At 37.3% G+C, this 13,542-nt stretch overlaps 1 protein-coding gene across 3 annotated transcripts in view; it reads right to left on the bottom strand.

The window, feature by feature from the left end:
* The window catches only part of NPHP3 (nephrocystin 3), a 30,920-nt gene extending 17,762 nt beyond the window's left edge, over positions 1-13,158 (bottom strand). For all 3 annotated transcript variants that reach the window (XM_026842157.1, XM_026842158.1, XM_026842159.1), the window contains exons 1-13: positions 12,803-13,158; positions 12,317-12,442; positions 10,956-11,106; positions 9,316-9,468; positions 7,855-7,988; positions 7,443-7,603; positions 5,430-5,577; positions 4,796-4,870; positions 4,084-4,263; positions 2,591-2,694; positions 1,767-1,881; positions 755-898; positions 109-206 (exon numbers count right to left, since the gene is read on the bottom strand). In XM_026842157.1, coding sequence (XP_026697958.1) covers positions 109-206; positions 755-898; positions 1,767-1,881; positions 2,591-2,694; positions 4,084-4,263; positions 4,796-4,870; positions 5,430-5,577; positions 7,443-7,603; positions 7,855-7,988; positions 9,316-9,468; positions 10,956-11,106; positions 12,317-12,442; positions 12,803-13,150 — 1,937 coding nt within the window. In that variant the 5' untranslated portion in view covers positions 13,151-13,158. The remainder of the gene's footprint in view (positions 1-108; positions 207-754; positions 899-1,766; positions 1,882-2,590; positions 2,695-4,083; positions 4,264-4,795; positions 4,871-5,429; positions 5,578-7,442; positions 7,604-7,854; positions 7,989-9,315; positions 9,469-10,955; positions 11,107-12,316; positions 12,443-12,802) is intronic.
* Between the last annotated feature and the right edge of the window lie 384 nt (positions 13,159-13,542).

Genomic DNA, 13,542 nt, shown 5'->3' with positions numbered 1-13,542 from the left:
CCTCCAGGTCTTGACAAATCTGGCTGTTTACCCTTCAACAAGTAACTGTAATTTAAAACAATAATTCTAACCCAGGCTACTTTGAAACATCTCAGAAATATAACATACCTCCAAGCCTGCGGACATGTTTCTACATTCACTGATACAATCACTCTCACATTCACTGGCAGTGGATCTATCAGCCACTTCATATGCTTCTCAGCTTGCTTAAAAGCAAATTTTGATTACTTAATACAAAGGTTACTCAAAACAATGCCAGAAGTTGATACATTTCATTAACTGCACAGCTCAGTGAAAGAAGTCTTAAACTCTCCAGGGTCCTTCAAAATTGTTCATGACCTGTTCCTGAAACAGTACTAAATGATCCATTGATATGTATCAGCATGAGCGTACATTAAATAAAGCGGATGATAGAATACTATAGTTGAAATGTTCACCTCAAAGACTAGGCTATTTACATGCCCAATACGTCAGCTCACAGCCTTGAATTTTTGGATAAATAATGTAACTGGACTGCTCAAAAATTAAGGTGTTAAGATAAATTTAGATGACACCCCCCACACACACACCCATTTATCTATAAAAATCAAAAGACTATTTTAACTCGTTCACGCTTTTTGCAAAACTATATTCTATATGGGCTCTTTAGAATAAAGCAAACATTAATATTTCTTTTACATACATATAGCTGAACCTATTACAGTAGTCAAGATCTCCTTTAGACTGACAAATGGCAAATATTTTGAAAACATACCTGTATTTGGTCAATAGAATCAATAATTATAATAATGCTGCCTTGATGACGTGCAGAAAGTTTTTCCAGCCAGCGGGGAAACTCTTCCAGAAGTTTAGCTGGATCCAAAGTCAGAGGTGACACTAACCAAGAGTGTTGCATAAGCTGCAGAATTATAAACATATATAAAAAATTCTGCCTTAAAAATAAACTAGGATAGTTGAAAGAAGTCCTATCAACACAAGAGAAAAAAACCCACAAAAACGACACACAATTTTGGGGCAATTCTTCTAGTCAAGTTGACGCAGAATTCTTCTAGTATATGAAGAATGCTGGCATAGACAGAACAAAGAATATTTACTGCACTCGTCATAAAAATTCTAGAGAGATAATCTGAGTTTGCACAATGCACAAGGAATATGGAGATTTAAAGGGTTTAAAAATTACAGTTTAAATAGGCAGGCTTCTAAAATACATGAGAAAATTGCAAGCAGAGCACAATTGATTTCATTTTTCTAAAGGTTTTAGTCCTGTGAGGTCCACAGTGTAACTCTGTTAAGTAAAAAGAAAGCTCAGATCCTTGCACAAAAATACTCCTCACTTGTTCCCCACATATCTAACATACAATTAAAAAACTTTAACATAGGAGACAGGCTAGTCTAGAAACAATATGGTGCCAACTCGTGAATACAGCCCCGGGTTTGTAAACACACAGGCAGAAGAGGTACCACCCACCTCTCTCACTGGCCAGATGGCAGGAAATTTTGGAAGTATCTTATATGGTTTTATAAGCCATCAGTAAATCATATAGGTCACTGGAAGCATAACTGCTAATGCAAATCTATTATGCATATCCCAGAGACGCTATTTAACTGATCTGCATTCAAGGTACAGGATCAGATTCTATAATGCCTTACATTTGTATTACTCTTAACTGATGTAGAAAAACCCGTAGAAAATTTTATCTTTTGACATACACAGTGACACTTTACAAAGAATCATGCAATGCAGGGTATGTAGTAATACAGCATACCTTTAAAGTAAGGCGCTTAATTATCAGTGCAGATTCTGAACTAGTAGACATGGGCCTCCCAACAAAGTGGTAAAGTATTAGAGTGTTCGGTGAATGCTTCTGCTGCAATTGAATCCTAATGAGAAAAGTTTGTTTGTTTGTTTGTTTGTTTTTTAAAAAAAGCACTTAACAGACTATAATTTTGCAAATGTAGTTCAAATAAAAAACACCCCTTTTGCCAAAGAACATAATGTCTGAGTTAAAGGTGCTCCATGTTTATTTTACAAAATACGATAGACATTTCCTGAGCTATAATTGAACTTTTTACATCAGATTCCATTTTTGCTCTCCCCAGTACTGATAGCTATTAACAAGTGTCCTTCCTGGCACTGGATAGTCACATGTGACTAAGCTTTTAAGTAATAATGACATTATCAATTTATTTTTATGTCAGTAGACTTTGTCCTAGCCTACAAGTGACCATAAAATGCATTTCTATGACAAATTATTAGGTCTGATCTTATTTCAGTTAAAAGACTCCAAAGGATCCCTCCTGTGTATCAGAGAAGGGCAAGACTATCAAGCTACTGAAACCACATATTAATGCTGTACAAAGACAGATCTGGAGGGTGTTGCAACTGGAGTCAGGGAGATGTTAAACGAAGTCCAGATGGAATCAGCTACTCAATTATCGCAAATCTTTCAAGGATGCTACAGTTACTTTGGTGGTTTATAAATGCTCCCATTCTACCTCTAATTAAACTAATACAATGTCTGAAATGTAATGGAAACTTATTTCTCAAATTTCTTTTATACAAGAAAACCCCAAGAATAGTTTAAACTACCATTTCGACAGGAGGAGAGATTTCCCAGAGCCTGGTCCTCCTGATACAAGCAGAGGTGGAATTGGTGCTGGCGCTGCTACTAGGTCGTTTAGACGTTCAAAATACTATAATAAAAGAAACAATAATTATAAACATTCCACTGTTTGAGGGAAAAATATAGTGCTTGGTATTGTAAACCATCTAGATACAAAATGCGTGTACAGATTTATTAAGGGAATAACTACTGAAATGCAATGTAATACAAATGGAAAGAAATTTTATAATGGAACACTTAAGGCACAAAATTTATTATCTCTCAAAGAAAGCATAAAATAAATATTTTTTTAAAAACCCTCTATTTAAAATGGAACTTTCAGTGCTAATGAACTGAATTAGCATTACTAGAGTTAAAGCAATTGGGTACTACGTCTGCTCAGGATTTCCCACCCCCCCCTTCCCCCCAGCTACTCCACTGTATGGGATATAGTTGCCAGAACAAACCCATCAAAATTAGCATCTGCCACGAATGATATTTTGAGGCACTAAGTATGCAAAAGAAAGGCTTTCTTTCACCATATGAACGCCCAATAATGTTGCAGCAGAATTCAAGATGACAAAAACAAAACCAAAAACTACCCTTCATCCCTTTGGGAGAAATATTTTGTCTGCAAAAAAAGGAGTGGAGGTGCATTAAGATATATATAGGTATGTTTTCTATTAATGTTCTATTATTTTACTGTTCTAGAATGTAGCAAAGATGGCACAATTCTCCAAGCCATTGCTGATATCTGATTAGTGAAGTAAAAGAATAATTTGTGCTAGTAAAATAGAGGTACTAACAATTTAATCACAGTAACCACATGCTTATGTTACATTATAACATCAAGGAATGTTGCCCAAATAAGCTCTCGCATCACTTTCCATTAACACTTTAACGTTTTAATTCCTACATTCATTATACCTTCCCTAGACATAGTACCGAATACCCCCAATTTGAAGCGTTTTTAAAATTTTATGTCAAGTAACGGGTAAACACTGAGTTATTCAGCAGCTCTCCACTTTTAACTTTCCTATGTTCTTCTCACATATGTATGTGATGATGAGATGAAATCTTTTCATTTATCATCTCCAAAAGATCCAGCTCCAGGTGTCGTGAGAGAGCTCGTACTTCCTCCCCCCCCCCAAAAAAAAAAAAGACATTCAAAATCTTTTCTATTGATGACCAAAGTCTAAGAGGAGGACACCCTACTTCTAGCACACTATTATAGTGTTTTTCTCCCGTGCAGGAACAACTGCTTTTTCATCAATGTCATTCAACAACACACAAACTGGCATCTCTCCCAGAAAATAAATATGCCATCTATATAAGACATACGGCTTCTTCTAGCCGAAGGAGTAACAGCCTCAAGAATGCTCTCAGACACAGTTTCTTCTGTAGAAGTACATCTTGCCTAACAAGAGATGGAAATGAGCGATGACTTTCTCTTTCCCCATATAATTTCCAATGTACATACTTTCTCAAATCCCAGCTCACATGTTGAATTAGAGGCCTGCTGAAAAGCTTCCATCTGTTCTTGTTCGTCATGTGCATCCCATAATACATCACCAAAAACTTCTTCTTCAGGAACAGTGGACTCTTCCTTACTACCCAAATCCTTGCCTTCTAGTTCCATCATTTCACACCCCAATATATCCTAAGCAAAAAGAAAATTACATAGAGAAAACTGCAACTATCATTCTTAACAGTGCAGGCACATTTGGTGTTTGTCTCAGATTCAGGGTGTATAAGTGCAGCTCTACTAACATCGGTATGCTCATTTCCTTTTAGGCTAGCAGAAAACAAACAAATGAGCAATTAGATTAAATTAAGTTAATGAACAGGTCTCAAGACACTGGTTTTAGCTTTCTCTTAGTGGAAGCAACTCACCACAAGGAAGGATGAGGAGAGAATGGACTACGCAATCTTTCCTCACCCTATAATATGGTTAAAGAGAATTAAGGCCACAAAGAGATCCCTTTCCCCTGTTATTTCTGCTCCTGTACATAAAAGCAGTGCTCAGTTTTATTTTCCACTTGAAGATTTCTTTGCTTGACAGATATTAACATTAAAACCCCAAAAGATCCTTTGAATTATATCTAAGTAGCATACAGTAATCACACTGACATAATTTAAGATCATAAATCAGAGTAGGAACAGAAAAAGATTAAATGCATCATGTACTCTACCTGTTTAATTATCTTTTCCACACAATTATAGATTTCATATGCTCCTTCCTCCACACTTCCAATATGATTAATCATCTGAAAAAGTAAATGGCACAGAATGACGCAACTCTGAACCCAACTGGGAAAAGTATTTAGGGTTTCCAACAAAAACATTCTGGAACACATTTAAATTCCATTCTGTTGCACTCCTTAGGTAGGATGCTCTTTGCCTAAGCTTTTAAAAGTTGGGCATCTGGTTTCAGCTGCTCTCAACAGTTCCCTCTGGAGAGAGAAATAAATGGCAACCAATCTTTTTTCAGATGGGAAGAGTCTCTCTGGAGGTACACTTCTCTTCAATGGCTAGAGGGACCTTAGATAAATAACTATGCCATTTAAATGGCCCAACACAGGCGAGAAATTCTACCCTAATAGCATAGAGATTTTTTTCAGTGAAAATGCAGTGGCTTTTTTTCTCCCCTGTTAATGAAAATTTCGTATCATTCATAATTTTCAGCGTCAATTTGCTCACATAATGAACATCCAGAGCAATGAGTGTAACACATTTTTTCCTAAGATCTGGAACTACTAGCATTTGATGTTGTTTATAGCAGGAAAGTAAGCCTTTTAAAATTCAACAGTCTTTAAAATGCCATACCTTTGCTTTGTTCACGTAAGAAATTTGCTCAATTAACTGTTGCACTGAGACTGAACTGACTCTGTCATCCTCCTTCCTGTGGTAAATTAGCCGGGGTTTTTCCTCTGGATTTCTCAAAAAGGCTTCTTCACAGTCCTCCAACAAACAACTAGATTGGAAATCAGCATTCTTGTGCTATATTACACTGCTGTAGTAAACAGTTCAATCAACACAAGCTCCGAAGATGGGTTTCACTGCAAAATCTAATTCAAAAGTCATATCTATTTACAACAAAGGGCAAGCAGAGAATTTAAGATATAATCTGAAGAAAGGAAAAGCTAAGAGAGAAATGTATGCTACTTGTACCCAAACTATTAAAATGATCTATTAATTTTATGATTATTTCTTTGTAAATTGAAAGTTGATTTTCCTGTCACACCAATACGCAGAGTGAAAAGTAATTGCATTGCATAGAAAGAACACAGATTCACACGATTAATAAGCATCATATATATATGGTCTGCCATCACTAATTTGAAGGCTCTGTTCTATTCCTTGACCTTTTCCTAAAAGTCCTTTCGTATTTGTCAGACATAGGATAGTCTTTTAATTTATAGTAGTTGAAAAGGAGAATTACACACCTCGAAACACAAAAGCACTTTATATTGATGTATGTGAATGATATCCATGGATATCATTCCCAGCAATCTACTGCTGTTCCACAGAAGGAACTATATGACTTGATGATGCTGACAATAAAAGGATCCCTCAAATATTACGTTCTTTATATGAGCACTGCAATTTTCATCACAGCTTTTCTAAGGGAAACTCTCTAAGTGAATACTGTTGGCAGGAACACTCCTTTGCATTTTTTTCCTTGAACATTTTGTTTTTAAACATTTGTGACCCACATACATAAAACTGGGTTATGTGGCAACAGTATCCTCTGAGTGCCAATATACCCTCAGCAGCTGACATTATCTTTCTAAGACCATAGATGTATGGCAGCTCCAGTCTGATTTCTCTATGAAAACAAATCAACATCTTTTGTGGTAGCTGGCTGTTCCCTGAAGCACTCCACTGATGTAAATCTTAGCTACTAGTGTCTTAAACCAGCCTTTAGTTCTGTGCAGACAGATGTTTTATTTACAGAAACAGGAGGTCTAGTTAATACAAGAGCTCTAGTAATACAACAGTATCTGAAATCCCTAGAGTTCAAAATCTACCCCTAATATGAAACCTAACACATGCCAGTATTTTCAGATTGTTGCATTCATATAGATGTTTTGGAATGACCACTGTGATCCTTAATATTACCTTTGCTAACCCCTTTTTCAGATATCTTCAGCAAAAGGACACCTCCTCCACCCAAAATTCCCAAATGCCTAACAGAAACAGTACAGTCCTAACACAATTCTTAAAGTAGCCCTAGTCTGATGTTTTTCATTTAGTAAGTCATGTTTCTTCTTCTAGAAGGTTAGGAAATTACTCACTGCACAAACAGAATGCATTGCATAACCATTTGTCATAAAACATCACTATTTCAGTAACTTAAGCTGTAGAAATCTAGGATAATGTACCTCACAGAAGAGCCATAAAATCAGTCCAAAAATAGCTAAAGATAGAAAACAATATGTGACAGAATAAAATCAAAATACTACAGACAGGTGTAAGGCTAGATAAGCAAATGAAAAACACTAAAAACATTCACACCAGCTATCTTGAATTCCTAAAACTCCAGTAACAAGCACAACAGAGAGCTGCCCTTGAAAAGCAAAACATTTCTGTATTATGAAGTCATCTTTCATGCTGTATTTTAATAGAATCTGTAGCTACAAGAAAAAGGAAATGATACAAAGATGATCTATTCTTTTAACTGTCTGCACTAGCAAACCTAAAGTTTGAAGGAGTGTCGCTTAGAAGATACTAGCTTAGGGAATGTACTGAGCAAAGCATCACATACATTTCAATTAGCCATGCACTCTGCATAAATTAAGAGTTTCCATTTGCTTTACCAATCTGGAAAGTACTTACCTTGGCAAAGTCAAATGCAGGAGCAAAATGACTAAGGAACTTTTTTCAATTTCCCACTTTCTTACATCCTTAAGAGGCCTTTCATTTTCTGCTGAAAAATGAACAACTTGAAAAAAGTATCCCATTGTTTCACAGAAGCTTTGAAGTTTTGGTGAGTAGTTCTGAAAGCAAATTTGAATAACAGTGCTTTATTACTAAATCTGTATAGCACTAAGGACCTGCTAGATAAATCTCAGTTTCCTTTCTCTAGGCAGTCTCTTCCTCTGAAGTCCTTGACAATACTTTCACTGACTTCACTGAAATCAGGCTACACCTACCAAAGCTTTCCAGAAATATTAGACAAATTTCTGAGTAAGCAACACAGTGGAAACAAAACAGCATATACATTAGCATAAGTTTGTGAGGTACTCACTCTAATGAAGATATTCACTTCTGGTTGAGTCTCATCAGTACTAATAATAAAACATCTCACTGTGTTGCTCCACAGAGAGTGGGAAAACAGAGGAGTAACCTGTAATAAACTGGCAACAGCCGCATCCCAATCATCTGCCAATGTAAAAAAAAAAACCAAAATGAAGTCTAGAGTTCTTCACATCTGATTACAATGAATAACAGGTAAGTCATCACCTCTTAAGATTATGAATTTTCTTTAAAATAGTAGTCACATTTTTAGCTCAACTATTTTAATTTTATAAATTTGAATTTAGAGAACCCCTGTCATCTGATAATGTCATATAACTTGATCATGTGACAAAATAACAGTGTTAAATACATTCATATTATCATAATAATGATATTTCCTTTAAATAGGATTTATGACATATCAAAAAAAAAAATCAAAGCTGATTGATAGTTGTAAATTAAGTAAAAATATGCAGGAATAAAATCATTCATAATCAAACTTTTTTTTTTTTCTCTCCAGATCTACATCTATTTCAATTCAGCTGTGCAAATAAATGACACTAGAATATTAAGGGAACTTCTTCTTCAGATAAAGTCCTTTGCTTTCTGTAGTACTGTATGTCAATTCTCTATAGAAGCCATGAATTTTATAACTTTCTTAGGTTTGTGGCGGGTTGTTCTTCCAAGACAGGAATAGGTTCCCCTCTCAGAAGCACATGGGGTGATGAAAGGCTTCAAGTATGAAGCTGGAGCCATCACAGACCAGACCCTCCCCTCCCACTTTGCTGCAGCAGACCTCTGAATCAGAGCCTGAAGGATTTAAGAAAAAAAATGAAGAAACTGCCAGCCAAGTCAGCTATATGCAGGAGGGGTTCTAGGGCCAGGACAACAGTGAGGAAAACGAGAGCACCTGAAGACAATTTACAAGAGGCCATTTGGGAAACAAAGTTCAAAAGCAACAATTATTGACAAGAAAATATCTGATTCACTCTAACAATACATACATCTTGTTCTTGCAATCATATTTCTATAAATGGTCCCTTAGGCAGTCAAGCCCCATGCAAATCCAATGAAAAACACAGGGATATAGTGTAATATAAATGTAATGTTCATACACAGGAAGTAGAGAGTTTGAATACAAACAGAAAAAAAGTGTGCCTGCAGATACTGAAAGAAAGGTCACCATCTTCCTTAGCCAATGTAAGCAACAAAATGGCATTGTGTTTACTCACAACAAAGCACCATTCACGGCTAAAAATCACTGCTGCACACACCGCAGTCACCAAATATATTAAGCATAACTTAGCATGCACAGCTACAGCTCCATTTTTACAAAGAATTCCAAACAACTGTTAGTCAAATTACTCAAGAATGGACAAAAAAGGAGCTAAGAAAGAACAGAATTACTTAAGAATGGATAGAATGATGACAGACAGCTATAATCCTGGCAAAACAAACCACCATTACTTACCCCTGTTTATATTTGCAAATGGCCCCTCAACATCTATGGAACTATGAGCAAATTCAGGCCCTCTGAAAGACTGTTGAAGTTGCATCATACTACCCATGGATGGCTCACTTCCCAAAGCTCCTCCATTCCAGTATTCAGACTGCGCCCCAGTAGCTAAAACACAGAAAACAAAAAAACTCTCTTAACTGTCACTAAACAAGATGTATTATGAGTCTTAAATTGAAACATACCGCCACATCCTGCTGACCATAATTCTTTCTCCTTTAACAGATTTGTTCACACCTTTGTGTGCTGTAGTTCTAAATGTGTGCTTGTCCACAGTGAGAAACCATGCTGCTGAAGGATGAGGTTATTTGCTAATATTTGTTATTATATAGACTGCTCCTATCTGTTGGGTTCAAACGCTGACTTGCATTACAAATCAGGAAAACAGTTCACAGTATTGCTGCAGTCATTTGTGGACATCACAAAATTGACAACTTTTTTTCAGGAATGTTCCAGCACTGAAAAAGCATGAAGGGGCTGTAGGTCAGAACTGGAATATATTCTCTGTGCTGTGTGAAAGAGTTTTCACAGTATCTCTTCATAATATGTTTTGATTATACTTCCGTCAATCAACATACAACATTCAAGACACTAAGTAAATCTTCCATGGAGAAAATCAGGAAATTGGAAAAGATGTAGAAAAATGTAAGAAGGTAAGTATGAACTCAAAAATTAACACAAAAGAAGACAGGAAAAAAATATATAAGCCAAGACTCTCCATATCACTAAAGTTCAGATGCATAATTACTATGCAAAAAACCCAATCACTGCATTTTGAAACATTTCTACTTTTAAAGACTGCATATCTATACTCCTGCCAAGATGTGGCAGTTGATATATCTCAGTAAGCAAAACAAAGTTTAAGCAACAGCACTTGCACATTTTCCTCAGTAACTCTTCATAGGACAAGAAGTAATGGTGGCCATCCTTGATAATGTTAAGGTGCAAACTGTCTGCTACAACTATCTCTTTATTTTGAATCAGATAAAAAGTCAGGTATGTGATCAGTCAGTCCACTATCTGAATCATTTCCATGTTACCAAATACCTCTTATAGCCTGTACAAGGTTTTGACTTTGGTGTCATTAAGTTTGCTAAGGTTTCCCTTTCAAAAGCTTCTTCAATAAAATTACTCTTTTGGTCAGTTCCTGTTTGTTAAATATCTAACTCTGCTATTCTGAAAGTACAGCAGCTGAGACTGGCATACTTCATCATCCATAGACAGTAAGTCTCTGTAAGATTCCCTCTAGTTTCAGGAGTATGTTTTGGATCCATTGGAACATGCTCTCAGAAAACTCAGAAAAGACTGGAAAACTAGAAACTGTTCATGAAACAAAAAAAAATGTTCAAGTCACTTTGTCTAGACAGTGTTTTATTTTCTTCATTTATTCATTCATAACACCAGAAACGTGGGTTTCCCACAACCTAAACCAGGTTTGTAAAGTCAAGTGCTTCTCCCCTTTAACCTACTTTATGTTGGTTTTCACTTGGATAACTAAAACTTTCTTCAAAAAAACATAAATATTTGTCTCGTGCTTTACTATTTAGAGACTTCAGTCACATTCCAACACAAAATGCTGGAGATGAAATTCTCACCCGTAACATCTGTACAATTATCATCAGAATCAGACTCTTCAGGATCAAACACATGGATTCCTTGGGCCTGGAGTCTCTGAAGTTTGGCTTCTAGCTCTCGTTTGGCCCTCAATAAGTCCTGAATCTCATTTTCTTTAGTTTCTCTAAAAATCTATGAGCAGGAAAGGGGAAAAAAAAACAACCAACAAAGCACAAATCTGTTAAAATTCAGTATCCTTTCATGAATTCATGTTATTTGCTTTCAATTGGAAAAGTAAGTTTCTAGAATTCATTTAGCAGGCAAAGGCATGAAAATGTGAATAAGAAGCCACCACAAGCCTATAAATGAGTAGGAAAACACAGTTTAAAATTATCTATTTTTAAAATGTTACCATTTTAAATCATAGCATACTGTTCTGAAAGTCAGAAGTCTGCATTAGTATGGGAAGTTCATTAAAAATGGCAAGTAACTTTCTTCACCTTTTAAAGTTTGTCTTTTAAAATCACTATACGTTTTTCTCAAAGGTTCCCTTTTATTCTTCCATGGGGTGTTTTTTTTTTTTTTTTTACATTATAATAATGTATTTACTTTTTATTGTTGCAGAAATTTAAATTTCCTGAGATAGAAAGTGATCAAGCATCTCCAGTTTTCCTGTTTGTAAAATATTACCATCATGTGGGGAAGAAAACATAAACCTAGATTTAAATTCAAAGAGATTAAATCTTATTCGTCTCATTTTCTTAAATAAGGTCAGAACAAATCCTCTTTTTATATATCTGCCAAATGTTAACACCTCTTACAATTAATTATATCAATAATTTTGAAAGCAGTGCATAACCAGGACCTACTGCCCTGTGTTGGGTGTATCATCATCTGCAGCAGGGGAAAAGCAGAAACATCAGCCTGGCCTTTCAGGTCATCCCTTCACAAAGTGCAAAGGCTTTTTTCTTTAACTGGCTATCATATTTTAGCAGCCAAAAGAGATGCACCAATACAGACTTTTCTGCAATGTAAGAGAGAAGTGTTAAACATTACAATGCTAGATATAAAATTTATTCAGAAATAATGGAACTCTGTGTTTATACATTCCTTCAGCATGTGTCAGTTTGCAGCCCATGTTTTCTTGTTGCTCTCAAAATGAATATACTCCTGTGTTCAGATAACACTGGTATTTAGTTTAAGATATGTAATTGCCTATTCTTAATATTTTAAAAGTTACTTGTGTTTTTTCCTCATAGTTTTACAGAGAAGCTTTGGTAGGATTAGCTTAAAAGCAATAGGCAGCTACAGCTTGGAAAAGACTTTATACAGGGGAACATGACCAAGTGACATCTACCTTATTTTTCGTCAGTTTCTCAGGAAAAGAAAAGTCAAGCCATACCTTGAACTGCCTTTTGACTTTATCTCGATCATGTTCAAAAGTAGCAGCTCTCTCCATGGCTTGGTATTTAGCTTCTAAAGCACTTTCTTTCTCTCGAAGTATTTTCTGGTAGGTTTTCTGAAGTGCCTGAAAAGATTTAATATATACTATTTTTCTGAAGGAAAGCAACCATTGATAAAAGGTTTTAGATTACTTTTCAGGCCTGACTACAACGTTAACCCAGCACCTTACTTTCTGGAGGGAAGACAGCCGCGGACGGTTGGGGTCCCCATCCCCAGGGGCACGCCTTGGCCGCACCCCGACGGCTCACCAGGAGGGCACCGGGGCACGCACCGTCACCCCAGAACCTCGTCTTCCTTCCCTGGGGAAGGAAAAACCATCGCACCCATCGCCTCCCTGCCACAGCTTTCCCGGGAAGCGGGACGAGTCCTTCGCAGACTCACACGCAAGGGCCCCGCTCTCGTCCGAGAGGGTGGCGGGAGCTACCTGCAGCTCGGCACGCAGCCGCTTGTTCTCCCTGTCCAGCTTGGCCTCCTTCTTCACCATGGAGGCCACCTCGTTGTTCTTGCTGACACGGAAGATCTCGTACTCCTTCTTCAGGCGCTCGTACTCGGCCACGCACTCCAGCTCCTGCACCGAGGCCGTCGACTTGAAGCTGGCGCCGATGAGGCCGCCGGGCCGTGAGGCCCCGACGCGCCGCAGGGACCCGCGCAGCAGCCGGGCCTTGGGCTTCACCTCCACCGGGATCTCGCAGGCCTCGCCGCCGCCGTACGTGTCCTCGATCACCTCCCCGACCCCGCCCGCCGGGCTCACCAGGGACGACGCCGTCCCCATGGCCGGGGGACACCCTGTCTGATTTCTTCAGCTATCCTGGGGATTTCAGAGGAGCAGATATCTGAGGATGAGGAGAACATCCATTTGTTCCCAAATCTCAGAACCTGTCCTGTTGTTAGCATGAATAACAAAAATGTCACTGCTTTAAAGCAAATTTTGCCCCACATATGTGCTAGGTTTGTTAGCCATGACTGGGGAAGACATTTCCTCTTAACAGGAGGAAAAAAAGAATATTAGAAATGTCTTTCCAATGATACCTCCCTGAATTTCTAAATCTATTGGAGGGGAAAATTAGTCTAGTGTGCAACAGAGAAAAGGTGTTTTATTTCCCTGAGTAAAAACTCTGTGTTTGGGAGAATATGTACTGTCTGCTCTAACTTTACCCCTTTGTT

This window comes from Athene cunicularia (assembly GCF_003259725.1).
Source record: "Athene cunicularia isolate RWA chromosome 2 unlocalized genomic scaffold, athCun1 chr2_part1, whole genome shotgun sequence".
In the NCBI taxonomy this organism is placed as follows: domain Eukaryota; kingdom Metazoa; phylum Chordata; class Aves; order Strigiformes; family Strigidae; genus Athene; species Athene cunicularia.
The sequence above is the reverse complement of the archived record's forward strand: the minus strand, read 5'-3'. Positions and strand labels throughout refer to the sequence as shown.